An 18,691-nucleotide genomic window follows, 5' to 3' on the forward strand; every position below is an offset into this window, starting at 1 on the left:
CCTTGTCTGGAATCTGAGCACCTGAATTCAGGGTCCGTAGGTACCCCTGCTCCTCCCTTCTCACCCAAGAACTGGTGCTATTCTTTGGTTTTGAAGAGGGCCTCTCCTGGAGGCCTCCTAGTAGGTCATCAGACCAGGCCAACTGCAAAGGACTTAAAGGGCCAGATAGAGAGGTTGGACAGCTCACTGAGCCACGTGGAAGACCAGCGGGCATTTGTTCCCGTTTTGGGAAATGGTTGTGTCCCCATAAACGGATTAGCGCATAGTGCTGCACAGGGTGGTGTGGGAGAAGGTGAGCTCACGCCTGTCCTCCCACCATGCCTGCAAGGACATTGCCTTTCCCAGCCCTGTCATTTCCTCCCAACTGGCCGGGCCAGACACTCCAGACACTGCTAACGAGATGCTGAGGGATTTGGCCGGGTTATGGCTCTTGAGTTCAAGAGGACACAACCCCACACTCAAGGAAGCTGAGGGTGAAGAGGCCATGTGAGCTGGTGGCTCTGCTTAACCCAAAGCCCAACAGACTCTTGGAGCAGGAAATGGGGCAGCGACGAAACACCAGATGGGGCAGTCCCTCGGTATTCTTTGTGGTGAGGGCGCTGAGAGGCAGCTGGCTAATGTGTGCTGAGCTAGAGCCCTCTGTGTGCAGTGCCAGCTAGAGACCTAGGCAGGGGGTGGCCAGGGGCTAGAAAAAGAAAAATAAGCTGTATCTGTCCTCAGGGATCCTATGCTTCCTTCCTGCCTTCCTCCATCCTCTCCGTCCTTTATTCATTTACTCTTTCCATTTTCATCCTTCCTTCCATGTTCTCTTCCTCCCTCCCTCGCTTCTCCCATCCTTCCCTCCCCCCTCCCTTCCTCCCATCCATCCTTCCATCTATCCACCCATCCATTCTTACCTCCATCCATCCTTCTATTCATGCATCTACCCATCCACCCACCAATCCATCTATTTATTCATCTTTTTAATCCATCCATCTGTCCAACTATCATTTGTTTATATACACCCCTTCTCTGCCCCATCTGTTTAAGGCAATTCGACTCTCATTAAGCTACTGTTAAACTTGTGCTGGATTAGACTTGGTTCTCCTTGTACAACAAGCATGTCAGACTTGTGGCCCTCAGGCCACATGCTGCATTTATTTGGCCCATGTTAGCCTTTGAGTTTGACATGCTTGTTGTACAAGGAACTGGCCTCGTCACTTGGTGGCCCTCAAGGTTCCCGCCTGTGGTTTGGGGATGACAACAGTATCTCTGGCTGAAGGGTTTGACTGCACCCTTTTCATTTGCCAGGGGGAGTGAGTTGAGAGTTGGTGGATGTTTCAGGTGAAAAACACAGTCTGGCTTCAATGTCTGGCTTCTTTGAGGTTCTACCCATGCTACACAGACACCGAATTTAACCTGGTCATAGTGACGTTAACAACGGGTGACCTGAACCCTCGTTCTGTGGTGGGCCCTGTGCCAGGCGCACGATCGCGTAGAATTGTCATGACATCCTCCGTAGGTAGGCGCTGTTATTTTTCTCACTGTCCAGTTAAGGAAACTGAGGCACAGAGGTGAGAGCACTCTTCTGAGATCACGGTCAGGACCCAAGCCCTGGTCTCCCTGACCCCAGGGCCTGAGAGTTTCACTCTTAAATGACACTGCTCTTTGGATCTGCACGACTGGACACTCGTGTGGAATGAATGCCACCCCTTCCCTGCTTCCTTCTCTTCTCCGCCACGGGCAGGGAGAGCCACCAGCAGGTGCTGCTGCAGCGGGAGGCACGTCCTGGGCCTGGCCACAGGCCCTGGGAAGATGACACGCAGGGCTGACCACAGGCCCTGTGAGGGGGCGACTCTGTGGGCACCCCTGAGCTCCTTACAGCAGAGGAGCAGCAGGCCGCCGGGCAGGGCTGCTCACATGAGAGCCCTTCAGTCTTACATGAACACACCTTCCTGGGTGCTCCATCCAGAACGTGGAAATTTGCAAGGAGGGTTCACTTTGGCCACAAGAGGGCACCCAACTCCTGGCCAGACCTGAATGGGGTGCTGTGGAGAGGGGGAGAAGAGCAGTGAGGTTGACTTTGGATGCCATTTTAAACCAAACGCTCATAAACTGATCACCTAAGCTCTTTGTAAGTGGGGACGTTTCCAAACCAGCTGGGGAGGTTCATTCTATTCAGCGAGTGCCAAGCAAGGATCTGAGAGATCCAACAACGAAAACCACAGGTTCCTGCCCGCAAGGAGCCCGCAGTTGAGTGTGGAAGACAGTATTAGAATGCAGTGTGGTAAGTGCCAGAATCTTAATCCAGATCAGTCACTGAATAAGCATTCAGTGAGCACCTACTGTGTGCAGGCTTTGTGCTATCCTTGCCAAGGACAGAGAAATGAACAATACAGAATCATTGCCCTCAAAGACCCACAGTCCACTTGGATGATAAAAACTGAAAGAACGAATTTGGAAAATAGGAAAGTACAGCCACAGAAATATATACAGACTGTTTTAGGAGGATTGAGGAGGGACAGCCAACCCAAGCGAGGGCTTCTTAGAGGAGGACACTCAGCCCTGCTGGGGAGTTGGGGTGTCAGGGAAGGCTTCCTGGAGGGGAGGACCCCAGAGACAAGTCATAAAGGACCAGTGGGCATAGGGACCACATCTTCTTCATCCATGTACACAGGGGAATGCTACTCAGCCATAAGAAAGGATGAAATAGTGCCATTTGCACCACATGCATGGACCTTGAGAGCGTTATGCTAAGTGAAATAAGTCAGAAAAAGCTAAGAACCATATGATTTTACTCATATGTGGGATATAAAACCAAATCTTAAGAACACAAGCAGCAGTGTGGTGGTAGCCAGAGGGAAGGGGGTGGGGGGAGAAGAGGATCCTAATATAAGGTGACAGGAGAAGATTTGACTTTGGGTGGTGGGTACATGGTGCAACATACAGATCTTATAACATAGAAACCCACACATGAAACCTGTATATTCATGTTGACCAATGTCACCCCAATCAATTTAATAAATAAAAATAAAGTAAAAAAGATGGGGATTAACCAGGCAAAGAAAGGGATGGTATTCCTGCCATTGGGGACAGCATAAGCAAAGGGTTGGAGGTGAGAAACGGGGGTGGGGATGACCACAGGGCCCGGTTAAGGAGGGAGTGGGTGTTGGGCGCCCTGCTAAGGAGATTGGCGCTCCCTGCTCTCATTTTGTGTGTGTACGCATACACTTCCCTCTGTCTCCCTTCCAGAGCCAAGAAGAAAAGCAAGCCCTTGAACCTCAAGATCCATAGCAGCGTGGGCAGCTGTGAGAATATCCCAGCTCAGCAGCGCTCCCCGCTCCTGTGCGAGCGCTCCCTCCGCTCCTTCTTCGTGGGACAAGGGCCCTTCCTGCCCTCCACCCCTCCGGTCCACACCGAGGCCAACTTCTCCTCAAGTAAGTCACTGCACCAGGGCTGTGCTCTCTGCCAGGTGCGGCGCTCGCTCCGTGTTCCTTTCTGTGGTGAAAATGCTCTTGAAATGTTCGCCTGCCACCTCCCACCTGCGCCACACACGCCTCTTTGAATGGATTCAAGGGAAGGGGTGTCATCGGCGCTCCAGGTCGACTGGCTGCTGCCATTGGCCCTGCAGGTGTGCAGGGATAACGGAGGGTATTCAAGGATGGAAATGTTAGCTTTTCCTCTCTCCTGTTTCTCAGCTGCCGGTCCCAGCCTTTTTCTCTTTCTGTTGTGGATAAGGCTGCTGTGATTATATTTTGTTATTTCACCCCTCCCACACACAGGTCAGCACAGTATAATCTTTACATCTCCAAGATGTATTTGGGTTCACACTGGGCTGAGCATGGCCCAAGGTGGTTTACATTCTGCTCCTGTGGATTCTGCTGCAGATAAAGTTGTTATTACTCAGAGCGGAAATGGAACTTTCTGGGGGCTGAGGTCTTAGAAGGCACTTAATCTTCTCCTCACAGAGGCCCGTTTTGCAGAACAGACACAGCCGTTTTCAGAGGGGAGCCCCTGAGAAAAGCCCAACTAGTTGTTGTTGCTAACCCTCACCTGAGGATATTTTCCCCATGCTTTTCAGAGAGAGTGTAAGGGAGGGAGGGAGGTGGGGAGAGAACCAAGAAGAGGGAGAGGGAGAGAGAGAGAGAGAGAGAAATACTGATGTGGGAGAGACACATTGACTGGTTGCCTCCCACACGTGCCCCACCGGTGGCCGGGGAGCGAACCTGCAACTCAGGTACATGTCCTTGACTGGAATTGAACAGGCGACCCTTTGGTGTGTAGGCTGGCATTCTAACCACTGAGTGAGCGCCCATCCAGGGCCAAGACCAGATCTTTTATTTCCTGGGAACTCAGGAGGAGTGAGGCCGAACTCAGTTTGCAGTCTACTGATGTGCAGCCTGCATCCACTCAGGAGCAGGAGGCCCAAGTGGACGTCGTTAGGGGAAGTTCCAGAGCCTGGCTTGTTTAGGCCCAGGGGGTGCAGGCCCTGAACAAAGCAAACCAAAATAGCACTCGCGGCCCACATCAGCACCAGAAAGCCAATTACCAATTAGTCAGCAGGGATCACTGTCAGAGACCAGACCTGCTCCGTGACAGTGGGCTGCGTGGCAGGCATGTGGCCGTCGGAGGGTGGCTCAGTGAGCCCAGATGAGGAAAAGATGTGATGACAGCAGATGAGTGACGACAGTGGGGGGAGGCAGGACGTCCTAGCCCTGGGGGGAAGTGCCTGGGTTCCAGTCCCACCTTGGTTACTTTTGAGCCCTCTGCCTGACCTTGAGCAAATTGAAGAGCCTCATTGAGATTCAGTCTCCTCATCTGTAAAATGGGGATCACAATAGAGTCATCTCATAGATGTTTGTGAGATTAGATAAGCTCGTGTATGTCGAGCTGTCTGCACAGTAAGTGCTTCATAATTGGCTGCTGTTAGGATGTGTATTAGCCTCTTCTCTAGCCCCACCTCGGAGGGCTTGGCCACAGCTCTGTTCTTTAGTTCTGGCCAGAGCAGAAACACGTATAGCTTGTTTAAAACAAAACCAAACCATGGACTTGCACATTTAGATCCCTCCTCCTGCCAAAGAGAGTATTATAGACGAGGAAACCGGGGCTGAGTTCACCATGGCTCCCAACATTCGCACCTGCCCTGGTCTCCATCCGAGAGGAGCGGAGCGGCTTCTCCTGTGCCGCGGGCGGAGCAGCGCCTGGCGCTAAGAGGCCCTGGAAGCACAGGTGCCTCTTTGGACAGTGTCCCCGGTGTGCAGGGAGGACCCTGGATCTCTTTGAAAGGAGGACGAGAGCATTGGAGCCTCCCTGGGAGAATGAGTGTGTAACCAAATAGTAGCTGGACCCCGTGGACCAGCCCCGTTTGCGTCGACCCTAACAAATAACAGAACGAGGCAGCCTGGTGGCACAGGCTCCACATCGGGACGTGGGACGCTCTCTCTTGGAGTCTCTGTGCTGCCACCAAATGCCTGTGTGGCGTTGTCCCTGCCTTGCCACCGTTAAGGCTGACCACACTCTGAGGCAGGCATTGTTATTCCCGTTTTACAGATAAGGAAACTGAGGCTCAGAAGGTGAATGGTGTTGCCTGTGTGGTAGGTTTTGAACCCAGGCCCAATTCTAGCCTGCTCAGATTCCATCTCTTTCCTGCAGTGAGTTCCTGTCTCTATCTCCCCGGATCTCAGTTTCCCCAACTGGATGATAAAAGACTCCATGAGGGTCTATTTCAGGGCTTCTCCTGGGCACCTCCTAACTCACTTAGAAAGCTGGTGTGGAGACTCTGGGCTGGGATGTTGGGAGGACACAGCTGCTGGGCGCTGGTTCCCCCTGCTTGTAATCGTCCCATTCTCCCACCACTCTGAGTTTCAGAAGAGAGCTTCCTGCCTCTAGTGCCCTCCCCATCCACGCCCCCACACACACCGTGCCGGGCAATAGAGCCCCGGGGGCGGTGTCCCTGCCAGGCCGAGTCCGCCTACCTGTTTGTCATTGTCAGCTCTGGCTGTGGCCTCAGTGTGAGGGGAAGTGACATGCCATCTTATTACCCCTGACCCTAATGCTGGGAGACAGCGTTAGGCCGAAGAGTGGCCGAGCCTCGGGCCCTCAGGGTGCCGAGCCACCTCGGATGGGCTGTGAGGACTTCACCTCCTCGGGGCTTGTCCTACTTCCCTGGTCTGGGATGACCAGCTGGGGAGGGAGGGAGTGGCAGGAGCCCCCGAGTATGGAGGGATCTGTCTCCAAGGCTAGCCATGCACAAAACACGAGAGATGGGCTTCCACTGTGCTCCGTGGAAGGTGCTGACTCAGGAGGGAACGGCTCCCCAGAGAAGCCGAGGGCGGTGGACGTGGCTCCCTGTCCTCGCTGCATTTCCTCGGCGTTGCCTTCTCGCCCGCCATGCTGCCCTAGGACAATCTGATCGGATGCCCTCCACGTTTTTGGTCCAGTAAGCTGTTTGCCAGTGACTCCTTGACGGGTCTCTCTGATGCCAGCTGCCTTGTCAGGCAGACTCTGTGACCGCTGTGAAGAGGCTTCTTCAGAATGAAAAAAATGCCTCCTGGATGGAAGGCATCATTTCATCATGCCAGCTGCTGGAAGTGATTTTGGCTTGACAGCAACTCAGTGGTTGCTGAGGTGTCACTGGGCAAGTCATGGAGCCCCTGAGCCCGTCTCTACCTGCAGGGACGCATAGTGGGGACAGAATGAGGAATGCATGTAAGTTTCCTAGCACAGGGCTGGGGCTTCGAACACCAAGTTTCAATAAAGGGTGGCGTTGGGAGCGATTGCTGGATGTTGTGCACTGGAATAGTGTGTGACAATGATGACAATGGTGATAGTAATAGCCACTGGCATTTATTGTGTATTGACAAGGTTCCAGGCACCACCAAGTTGGTTAAAGTAATTTACACCTGTTATTTCACTTAAGCTTCCCACTCCTCCATAACGTAGGTGCTCTTAGTACCCCCATTTTATAGACAAGGAAATGGGCTGAGTTTACGGAACTGACCCAAGGTCACCAAGTCGGGAAGGAGGTGGAGTTTGCACTCATTCCGAACCCGCCACCCTGCCATCCCCTGAGGAATGAGATCGCAAAGCCGCCCTCACAGAAGCCTGCTTGCTCTTCCAGAGGGGCCTTGTTCAGGTTGTCTCACTTGCCCAGCTGGGAGAACAGCCTGGCCTCGAGGCTGCCTCCGAGAGAGCAGCGCCTGCACTGGCTCACCAGTCGGTACCGCCCGGGACTCGGTGTCGATGTTCAGAGCATCCATGGTCCCAGGGTGGGGGACAGGCAGCTGCAAGAATTCAGCTCCAGCTTCTGCAGCTCCTCGGTCCTGGGGATGAAGAATGACAGGGTACTTCCCCCCTGCAGTTTTCTGTGCGCTGCTTCATGAGCTGCCTGTGGGGGTCCAGCACTCAGGGCAGCAGCCACCGGAGGGAACAAGTGACTGATGGTCCCTGGACGTCCCTATCTTGGTCCTAATGACACCAGCTGGCGTTCTGTCCGAGGCCCCTGTCTCATGAAATACTGCCCTTCGGGAGGTGTCTTAGAAAGCGGCATGCCCTCCCCTCCCCCCATCTTACTCTGCCCTCTCCCCATCTCTTCTCCAAGCAGCTCCTATTCTTTGTCCTGGGGACCAGGCAACAGACAGCTGTCCTTCTGCCGAGGGCCTGGCCTGGAGTGCCTGGGGCTGAGGCGGGTGCCTGATTTGGGGGAGGAGGCAGCAGCAGGTAGCAATAAAGAGCGATGAAGCCGAACTGCCTACTCCCAAGAAACCAGCCACCGGAAGGGTTATAAAGAGACTCGGTATGGGGGTGATTATATAATGGGGTTTAATGAGCCTTGAGGCCAAGGTTCGTTACCGCTGGAAGAGGGGGAGGAGGAGCTGTCTTGACCAAAGTTTGCTGCCTGAAAACCACGCTCTCACCTCAGAATCAGGAGAGAGGTTGGGAAGGTTGTGTCTGACCTGACTCAGTGGCGGCAATTCCAAGGGGAAAACATAGGAGCAACCCAGAGAACTTTTCTCCCCAAGAATGCTGCTCCCCACCGTCCCACCTCCCCACCCCCAGCAAACGCAGAAAGCATCTATTTTGCCTGTCATTGGCGCTGTGTTTTGGAAACCCAGGTCCCAGCAGGTCCCTGACATGCACTGACTGTCCGCTTCTTGCCAGGCAGGTGCTGATCTAGATGCTTTGTAGGCATCAATATAGATACCCAGAAGCAAACAGAATGATACAGAGCGGTTCCTAATGAAAACCACGGTCCCTCGCGCCATCCCTCTCCCAGCCCTGCTTTTACAAAGCACTTTCTGTGTCTAGTTCTGTTGGTGGTCACTTCCACAGTTTAAACCGGGTTGGACCAGGGCTTCACAAAGTGTTTCCTGGACCAACAGCGACAGCATCATCTTTGAAAGCTTGCTAGAGACGCACATACCTGCCCGCCTTCTTCCATTCAGACCTACTGAATCAGAAGCTCTGGGAGGGTCCAGCGCCCGCGTTTCACCAGCCCTGCAGGGGATTCTGAGGCGAACGTTTGAGAATCACTCAATTCTATGATGATCTTTAGTTTCAGTTTTTTATTTTGCAATATTTCAAATTTACAGAAAAGTTGCAAAAAAACACAAAGGACTCCTGTACCCCCTTTACTAAGACCTGTCTGTTTTTAACATCAACATACATTTGCTTTCTCTCTCTAATCCCCCACCCCGAGTTCTCTCTTACTTTTATGAACCATTTGAGACTAGGTTGCATACTTCTTACGTAACCACGCAGAGTTACCAGATTCAGTAAACTTGACCTTGAATCAAGACTTTAATCAGCAAGTGTTCTAATAGGGTCCTGGATAGCAAAATTTTTTTGGCATTGCAAGCCCAAGATCACATATTACATGTGGCAGTGTGCCAAGCTTGAACGGCCCCTCAGCCTGGTTGTTTGTGACGTGGACATCTTTGATGAGTAGGGACCAGCTACGTTACCGAATAGCCCTCATTTGGGTTTGTCTGATGTTTCCTCGCCGTTAGACTCAGGCTGTGCAGTGTGGGCAGGAAGCCTGCAGCGGAGCTGTGTCCTTCTCTGTGAGTGCATCCCTCCTTGGAGGGACCGGGGCTGCTAGACCTTGGAATTTTTCAAAAGTTGAAGACCATGACTTTTATGAGAAACCCCTCCAAGTTATAAATATCAGCACCTAACCACAAATCTTTTAACATTGTGTGAGGTGGTATTAATCCCAAACGTGTGTGGGTCGTATTGGGTTTGGGGGCTCCCAATTTTTAAGCTCTGTTCTGGAATCATAGAGATTTAGAATAGGTAGGGGCCTCATATCATTGAGTCCAACCCCTCATTTTACAGATGGGGAAACTGAGGCCAGAGAGTGGAAGGGACTTGCTCAGAGGTACAGAGCTGGGGTTTGAAGCTGGGATTCCCAATGCCCAACTAATGGCTGGGCCCAGAATCCAGGTATTGAACAAGCTCCCATGGAATTACGACACAGAGACCAGCGTTGCGACATGGCGATGTTTTTAACCAGCTTCCAGCCAGATTAAAAAAACAAACACACACACACAACAACAACAAGAAACACGATACTGTTTCCATGAAGTATGTTAGTGAACCTAACAACCCTTTAGTTTGCAGTAACACCCTTTGAATCTTTTGGTGTTAAACGTCCTTTGTAAAGTGAAATGATGGGTGATTATAGATGACGGTTGCATTTCGTGTAGTGTCCTTGCTTGGAAAAAACATTGCCAACTCTAGGCAGTTCCCCTATTTAGTAAATTTTCTGGCCCATAAAACTCAAGTCAGGAACCTTTTTTCTAGTTAGGAGTTTTAAAGGTTGATCATTAATACTATTCAGTAAAAATCTCTTTCTTCGGGGAAAAAACCTTATATATCCCCCCAGAATGGGTACAAGCAGGTAAAAGTGGAGCCGTTTGGGTTATGGGCAGCAGGGGCTGCATCCCATCCCTGGGGGCCTCCCCTCCTCCTGTCCTCCAACAGTGGTGGCCCTTGAGACTCTCCTTTGAAACTCAGGAAACTGCTATCCTAGAAATGTTATGAATGGGAAACCGAGCCCCTAGCAGGGAGAATATTTCCTCAAATTTCTGGTTCCTTAATTGGGTTCAGTCATCCCAAGACTGTTAAAGAGACCCCTCCCTCTCCCACCCCAGTATGGATTTAGCACCTGGGGCATGTCAGAGGGCGGGGTCTTCCTTGTAACAGCTCTGGGAGGCGGCTGGGTCTAATTTTCTCACACTGCAAAAGAGGAGAATGTAGTCCAGGGAGGAATTACCCGGCCTCCGCAGGGTCTCACTGTGGGATCAGGCTCTTCGGATTAAACCATTTTCCTAAACCTCTTCCTGACCAAGGGGCCAGGGCTTGGTTTGCCTTGGGCTCCCGAGCGCTTCTCCACTTTTCCTTCAAAGCCAGCTCTGGGGCCTGGGGGACTGTGGCTTTTCCGACAGCATAACCTTTGAGTTGATAAATGGCTCTTCAAGAGCCATCCCCCATCTGTGCATTCACCAAAAATATTTTTGAGCGCCTACTCCCTGCGTGGGTATCAGGGACACAGGGGTGAATAGACATTCAAGACCTCCATCCTCACGGAACCTCCAGGCTGCTGGGGAGACAGAACAGCCAATCATGCCAGTGATGAGAGCTGCAAAGCGGGTGTCCAGGATGCTGTGCAAACTAGAACAGGGGAGCAATGATTGTGGGGCAGGGAGCAGGGGCACCTGAGCTAGCCAGGGGATCAGGGAAGGCTTCCGTGAACTAGTGCGGTGTACGCAGACCTGATAGCGAAGTAGGGTAGTGGATGACAAGTGGGATGGACGTGCATTCAAGGCAGAAGGAGCACGTGCACCTGTAGGAGCAAGGGAGAGAGATGGAGGTGAGCGGGAGCCACATCCAGGGTTTAGTTTAGCACCTGGGGTTCAGGCTCACCTGTGCTGTCCACACTTCCCTTCCGTGGCAGCTTCTTTCTGACAGGTGGGTCTGCTGTGGGTTGAATAGGGTTCCCCAAAAGAATATGGGAAGTTCTAGCCCCCAGAACACAACCTTGTGTGGAAATGGGGCTGCTGAAAACACAAGCAGTCGAGTTAAGATGCCGTCACACTGGAGGAGGGTGGGACCTTCAACCAATATGGCTGGTGTCCTTCTAAGAAGAGGGTTCCAGACACAGAGACAAATACAACAGGAGAGTGTCATGTGACCATAGAGGCAGAGATTGAGGGGTGCAGCTGTGAGCCCAGGATCTCCAGGGATCGATGGCATCCCCAGAAGCTAGAAGGGGCCAGGACACATCCCATCAAGTCTCAGAGGGAACCTGGCCCTGCTGATACCCTGAATTCTGGCCTCCAAACTGCAAGAGAACACACTTGGGCTGTTCTAAGGCTCCCAGTTTGGGGTTAGAGTCGCCCTAGGACACTGACAAGCATCTCTGCAGGGCCCTCTCCAGCCCTGAGGTACTTGAGGCCATGCCGAGGAGCCAGCCTCCCGTGACTGCGTGATCAGTCTGGGAGTAAACTGGGTGCTTTTCGGGAAAATGACACGCGCTCTTCTCAGCTGTGAAATTGCTCATCCATCAGTGAGTTCGAGTGATGGCCTTGCAGATGGCCTCCCAGTGACCATAAAGAGTTAAGTGCTGCTTCCCAAAAAGGCTCCTGGCTCCCTGGACGGCTGTTTGCCAGGGAAGAGAGTCTGGCTGCAGCCCATGGGGGCTCTTGGCGGAGGAGGGGTGGGAGCCAGTGAGACACAGCTGTTGCCGCCCACCCCCTGGTGCACGGACGGGGCTATACTGCCTGCAACACTGTGGGGAGAGGCTTTACATGTTCCCATCCAAAAGAGGTTCATTGGGACCCCCTTTGCTTATTGTTGCCACCCCACTTTCTGATTTAATAGTAAACCAGGTAAGACACGTCTTCATTCCCAAAGGCCACCAGTCAGTTGCATAGGATGGAATGGGTGCTGGATGGATTTGAAACCAACATAAACTAGTGGTTTCACTGCCACGTTGGGCGGGTTAGTCAACCTCTCTGGGACTCAGTTTCTCCATCTGGAGAGTGAGGATTCTTTACTTGACCCACAGCAGTATGATAAAGATTGAATTCAAGTGTGGATGGCAAAGAGGCTTCTAAAATGCAGAGTCCTGCTCACGGGGGAGGCTGATTGAGAAGGACTCTAGGCCAGGCTGCAGGGGCCTGGGTGGAGCCCCCGCCCCTGTTTGGAGTTTGCAGTCGGACGCATGCCTTGATCTACTGTAACGACCGATAAGGCTGAGCAGCATGTTCCTTCCAGCAGGGGCGTGGCTGCTGCAGTGACCTCCAGCCCAGTGTTGTGATGCGTGTTCTTCTCACTGGTTTTCTCTGTCAAATATTTTTTTAAAATAGTGTCTTTGCATATATACATATGTGTGTATGTGCCGATGTGTGTATGTGTATGATCTACATACACTTTAAAGAATACTAGTAAACTTTAGTGCACTATTTTAAAAAATCAGGTGGGCAAGATATTGCCTGTGGACTGGCTGCCTGTTTTTGTTAATAAAGTTTAATTCGAACCTGGGCTGGGGTTAGAGAGTGACAGGGGAGGCAAGGTCATGGAAGTGCAGGGTCGATTCCTGTCCTCGTATAAAAGTTTGATAGTTGGTTCATCATGGATTTTTTTGCATCCCATTAAAAAATGTAACAAATATTATTATCTTGCTCCTGGAGTGTTTTGTCCACCCCCTTAAATTTTGTGCCAGAGGCCTGTGCCTCAGTTTCCCTAGTCCTGGGCCTGGTAAAAATACTCAGAAACTGAACTTGAACTTGAGAGACAGAACGTCACGAGTTCCTAGAATTCTTTTATGTGCATCTCCTGATGGCATCCCCTCCACCCCCCAGATGCATCACCCTGAATTTGTTTTTCTTTGTCTTGCTCATCTTTGCAGAACACCTCACAAGCATGTGGCCCTAAACAATACATAGTTTAGTTTTGCATGTTTTTGAACTTCATACAAATGGGATCCTACTTCGTGTATTCTGTTGCTTTTAAAACGAAATATTCTGGTTTGGAGATTCTTTCATCTCATGCTGTCACATACTGGTTTCCCCGATTCTAAGGTGCTCACGTCTGCCCACAGTTTAGCACCCCTGAAATTGGGCTGCGCTTTGCGACCTATGGCACCTGGCTGTCACTGTCTGCCTGGCACGGTGTGCTGCAGTTGTCATTACTGCTCGCCCGTCCAGTGCACGTGGACATGCTCCTCAGGTGGCATCACTTCTGCGGCTTGGTGCCTTGTCCATCTCACGTGAATGAGTTTAATGGGAGTTTAAAAGGTCTTCAAAAGCATTACACTGCAATTTGGCCTTGAAAACGAGTAACTCTCAATGCCTGTTGTCTATATGGAAAGGCTCTGTGAGAACAGAGCAGCATGACACATGATAAAATGTCTAAATAAATCTAGGAGATTTTCAAATAACACTAAATTTAACAGGTTAAGTATAAGAAAGCACTGTGTCATAGGCTAATTGGCAGCCTCTTTCTCTCTTAGTGGTTCATAAATTAATGACCTGACACTCAGTGGCATCTTAAAAGTCAATGAAATGTGACATTCTGTTGTATGAATAGACCACAGTTATTGCGTACATGCCTCCGTCGAGGGACATTTGGGTTCTTTCCCAGTTTTTCCCTTTGAAGCACTCCTGGATGTTCTCCTGGTGCACTTGAGCATCCAGGACAGTTTCCCAAACTTTTCGGGTGGTACCAATCACTGGAGCATTTGTTTAAAAATCTTTATTGCTGGGTCTCGTCCTGAGCCTCTCTAGGGGGAAGTCTGGGATTTAGTCCTAGATATAAACACACTTCTTAACTTTTATCAGGAAAGCATTGGAAAGACCAATCAAGGAACTATTCCTGGGAGTAGACCTGCTGGGTCTGAGAGTCGTCAACCTGATAAGATCAAATTATTTCAACTTTAGCTCAGTGGGCATTGGACATGAATAATTCTTTGTAGTGGGAACTGTCCTGTGCATTGTAGGATGTTTAGCAGGATCCTTGCCCCCTACCTGTAAGATGCCAATAGCACCTCTCCCAACCAACAAGCACATTTAAGAAACCAGTATGTTACCCTGGCTGGTATGTTTCAGGTGGTTGGGCATCATCCTGTGCACCAAATAGTTGCTGGTTCGATTCCCAGTCAGGGCACAGGCCCGGGTTGTGGGTTCAATTCCTGGTCAGGGCATATGCCTAGGTTACAGGCTCAGTCTATGGTAAGGGGGCATGCAGGAGGCAGCTGATTAATGTCTTGCTCTCATATCGATGTTTCTCTCTCCCTCTCTCTCTCTCCTTTTGTCTCTGTTATAAGAAAAAAAAAATCAATAAAAAAACCTTAAGAAAAAAAAAAAAGGAAACCGTATGCTGCCAGACATGGCCAAATATCCTCTGGGGGCATAATCACCCCTGATTGGTTGAGAACCACTGGACGAGGTGATATTTAATTGGTTGACTGAATGATTACATTGATTTATATGTTCACCAGCAATGCATAGGTGTTCCTATTGCTCCATCCTCTTGCCAACCTCCGTGTGGCCAGACTGTTGAACTGATTTGCCAACCTGGTAGAATAAAATGGTGTCTCAGCCCATTTTCAGCTTGCTTTTCCCTGAGTGCTGACAAGGTTGAGGGTCTTTTCTCAAGTGGCCTCTTATGTTTCATCGTCTGTGAAATGTCTTTTGCTCATTTTATTTTTCTATTGAGTTGTCTCTTTTTCTTACTGACTTTAGGAACTAAAAAAAAAGTCTAGGTTCTAATTATTTTTATAAATATGTGGCAACAATATCTCCTACTGATTTGTGGTATATCTTCTCATTTATTGGCTCTTTTGATGAATAGAAGATTTTACCATTAATGTAGTCAAATGCATCATTTCTTTCCTTTATGGTTTTGGCTTTTAAAAATCTTATTTAATAAATTCTTTCTGCCCTGAGGTTGTAAACATATTGTCCTATATATTCTTTTAAAATTTTTAATTCATCTGGAATTGATTTTGGTGTGTGGTATAAGGCAGAGTTCTATTTCTCCTACCCTATCAAACGGATAACCAATTCCCCAGCACCATTTATCAAATAACCTTTCTTTCCCCCACGGATCTGCCATGCCAGCGTGTCATTTATCAGGTATCTAAATTCACCCAGGACTGTTCCTATGTTTTCTGTCCTTTTCCACTGGTTGTCATCTTGATTCTATCCTTCCGTTTTTCTTTTTTATATGTATCTGGGTAATTTTAATTTTTTTCTTTCTTTTCTTTAAAAATCATTCTCTTTTACATGCAGTGTGGAATCCTGGAACAGAAAAAGGACATTAGTGAAAGAACTAGTGAAATCCAAATAAAGTCTGGTGTTTAGTTAATAACAATGTCCCAACATTGGTTTCTTAAAAAAAAAAAAAGAAGTTTTTATTGATTTTAGAGAGAGAGAAAGGAAGAGAGAGAGAAAAATATCATGAGATGCCTCCTACATGCCCCCTATTGGGAATCAAGCCAGAAACCTGGGCATGTGCTCTGGCGAGGAATCGAACTGGGTGACCCTTTCGTGCATGGGATGATACTCAACCAACTGAGCCACACCGGCCAGGGCAAACTTAATTTATATAAGATGTTAACATGAGGGGAAGCTGGGTGAATGGTATATAGGAATTGTTGGTACTGTCTTTTCAGCTTTTCTGTAAATCAAAAGGTATTCCAGAATAAAATGTTGATTAAAAAAGTTTTCCCTCACTTCTTAAATTTATTTTTTACCTTTTCTGTTAACTCCTTTTCTTAATCCTTAAAACCCATCGCTTACTCTTTCATTGTTCATTTATCATCTCTTAGTTTTAAACCGTTTATCTTACTCTCTCATCTCCTTTGCTTACCATCTTTTACATTTGCGTGTCACTGACTGGCAGTCTTTTTCATTTTAAATCTTTCTTTTGTCTTACTATTGAAGGTAAAAATTCTCAATATCTTCTATTTATTGGAATTCTAACTCATTTTTAACTCTTAGGTCATTCATCTCCTTTAGTTTTCGCTTAGCTTTAATCTCTTCCTAATCATCTACTCTCATGATTTAAAATATGTGATGCTTGGCTCCTGTGCTTCTTTCTGAATACACCTTCTTGGCTTTGGTCGTGTTTGTAACAGCAGGAAAGCTCGGCCATGGGAGCAAGAAGGAGCAAGCGCTCACCGAGAACAGGGAATGGGAGGCCTGATTCCCCTGCCTGTGAGTTTTAGCAGCAGATTCTGTCCTGTCCTGAGGGCTTTGCACCCTGAGAGAAGGGCTGTGGGCTGGCCCTCTGAGGGCTGCAGTTGTCTGTGTGCACATGGCATGCTTGATTTGCTGGGGCAGCAGCATCCATAGCACCTTGGACATGTACGCAGTGTCACCTTGAACATCCAGAGCCCTGTGTCGGGCTCGGAGGTAACCTAGATGATTCCAGGTGTCTCAGGACAGGCAGGTCCCTGCTGGGGCTCGGAGTGCTCCCGCCTGAGCTGCAGCCTGCCTGGTGGCGGGTTCTCATAGAAATGGGAACAGGCCCTGAAATGGAAATCCCTCCTCACTATATATGCTAAGTGTGACTTCTCTCCTTCCAGTCTTGGCCTGGCAGCTGCCTGCATTGGTGGTTGGCCTGTGCAAGTGTCATGGCTGAGGAAAAAGTACCCAGTCCTCTGGGAATCCAGGATTTGGTATGTGATTTGCTCAAGGTTAAATCATTTCTTGCATATTATTTTACATGTGTAATTCGAGCTCAGAGAGTCAATACTGCTGAGGTTTACAATCAGTCTCCACAGACTTTGTACCCCAAACCCGCCTTAAATAAAACTAAAAAACAAACAAACAAAAAAAAACAACAACAACAACAAAACACCCACAAAAACACGCTGCAAAGCAAAAGAAAGATTCTCTTGCAGAGAGCCTCTTCCGTTAAACAAAAGTTGCTGTATTCAACTAGCGTCTGCTTTTCAAGCATCTATTTGTGCTGCTGTAGTGTTGTGAACTGTAGTTACCAAGATTCCTTTCCCTGTCCCAGTAGACAGGGTCAAACAGGATTAAACACGTTAACTAATACCTCCCACTGCCTTAAAGGTAACAATGTCTGACTCAGATGGTTGGAAAGTTTCTCTCTCATCTGCAAAACCGTCCAGGTTCATTATATACTAAAAAGATTCAATTAAATAGAATTTTCAAATGCTTGAATTGTTTAGAAATGTTATTTATTCCACTTTTAGAAATTAAATTCTCCCCACACCCAGCCTAAGCTCATGCCCACTCAACAAATATTTATTGGACTTCTTCCATATCCCAAACACGGTGCTGCATGCCAGGAAAACACGTGACAAGCCATGAGCACTCCTGGAATACCTGGGTGTGAGAAGAAGACAAGGAGACGAGTGACTGAGTCAGCAAGGGCTCCAGTGGAGGAGTTGAAGGTAGTAGTTCGAAGCACAGGCTTTGAAAAACAGAGCTGACATGAAAACCTGAGTCTGCCAGTTGCTGGTCTGCAACTCTGGGCAAGCTACCCAACCTCTTTGAGCCTTTCCATTTCTTTAAATGTCATAATGCAAATTGGATGATGTAGCCTAGGACAGGGCATGTGGTGGATGCCCGCTCACCCTCAGGCGTGAACATTGGAGGAATTATATAACGATACCTCACGTTTGCACATTTATTTATTTAAATATTTTTATTGATTTCAAAGAGAAAGGGAGAGGGAGAGAGAAACATAAATGATGAGAGAGAATCATTGATCAGCTGCCTCCTACATGCCCCACACTGGGGATTGAGCCTGTAATCCAGGCATGTGCACTGACTGGGAATGGAACTGTGACCTCCTGGTTCATAGGTCAATGCTCAACCACTGAGCCATGCCGGCTGGGCACGTTTGCACATTTATTTATCTATGCCTTCCTTTATCCCAGAAAATATTGAGAGCTATTTATATTCATACATTATAGAAGAAAAAGGTTTTTTGAATGAACTAGTTTTTAAAAAGCTGGGCAAGAAGGAAGGAGAAGAGACATAACACCTATGCTGACAATTGTGAGAAGCTGGCCAAAGATTTGTTTTTGAACTTCCTTGGCCAGAGCAAAGAGGAAAAGACAATCAATCACCTGACTCAGTCACTGGTTCCATAATATAAGAAGCAAAACAAGAGTGTATAAGAACCACAACTCTTTCTGTTCCTGACATCAGAGGTCCTTGACAGGGCACTGATCACTGTAGCAATCAACATCCTCAACAAATCCCTCTTGGGTCTGGCCTAAAATGTCACACAATGACGAGGAAACATAAGAACCAAAATGCAGGTCAATAAAGCAGTTTTGCAGGGAGTCCAAGCGATGTACTTCAAGGAGAGCTGCATACGTCCTCCAGAGAAACTACTGCCTTCAGTCTCATGTTTGCAAAAGAAGAGACATCAGTGAGTCTTCTGCCAATTGGACCCTCCAAATTTCACTGTGTGAGCCACCATTGGCTTTGTTGTTCAGCCCACTGGGCCTACACAGAAGTGGGTCATGGGAGTGCCCATGGACAGGCCAAGGAGAGCCCTGTCAGGAGTGCTGGGTTCCTCCCACACTTAGAGGAAGAAGCAGGAGATGCTAAAGTGCTAAGGAAGTGCTGTTCCCCATGCCACATGTATTCTCAGGAGTGACATCTCCCAGCGTCCCTTCTAGGAAATGCTAGTTCACTGCAGACTGAGGAGTGACTCAGTT

The 18,691-nt window shown here is 48.9% G+C and overlaps 1 protein-coding gene across 1 annotated transcript in view; it reads left to right on the forward strand.

The window, feature by feature from the left end:
* The window catches only part of KSR2 (kinase suppressor of ras 2), a 272,198-nt gene that overhangs the window by 152,732 nt on the left and 100,775 nt on the right, over positions 1-18,691 (forward strand). The window contains exon 5 of the mRNA XM_054712551.1: positions 3,232-3,416. Coding sequence (XP_054568526.1) covers positions 3,232-3,416 — 185 coding nt within the window. The remainder of the gene's footprint in view (positions 1-3,231; positions 3,417-18,691) is intronic.

The sequence above is a fragment of the Eptesicus fuscus genome, chromosome 23 (genome assembly GCF_027574615.1).
Source record: "Eptesicus fuscus isolate TK198812 chromosome 23, DD_ASM_mEF_20220401, whole genome shotgun sequence".
Classification (NCBI taxonomy): Eukaryota; Metazoa; Chordata; class Mammalia; order Chiroptera; family Vespertilionidae; genus Eptesicus; species Eptesicus fuscus.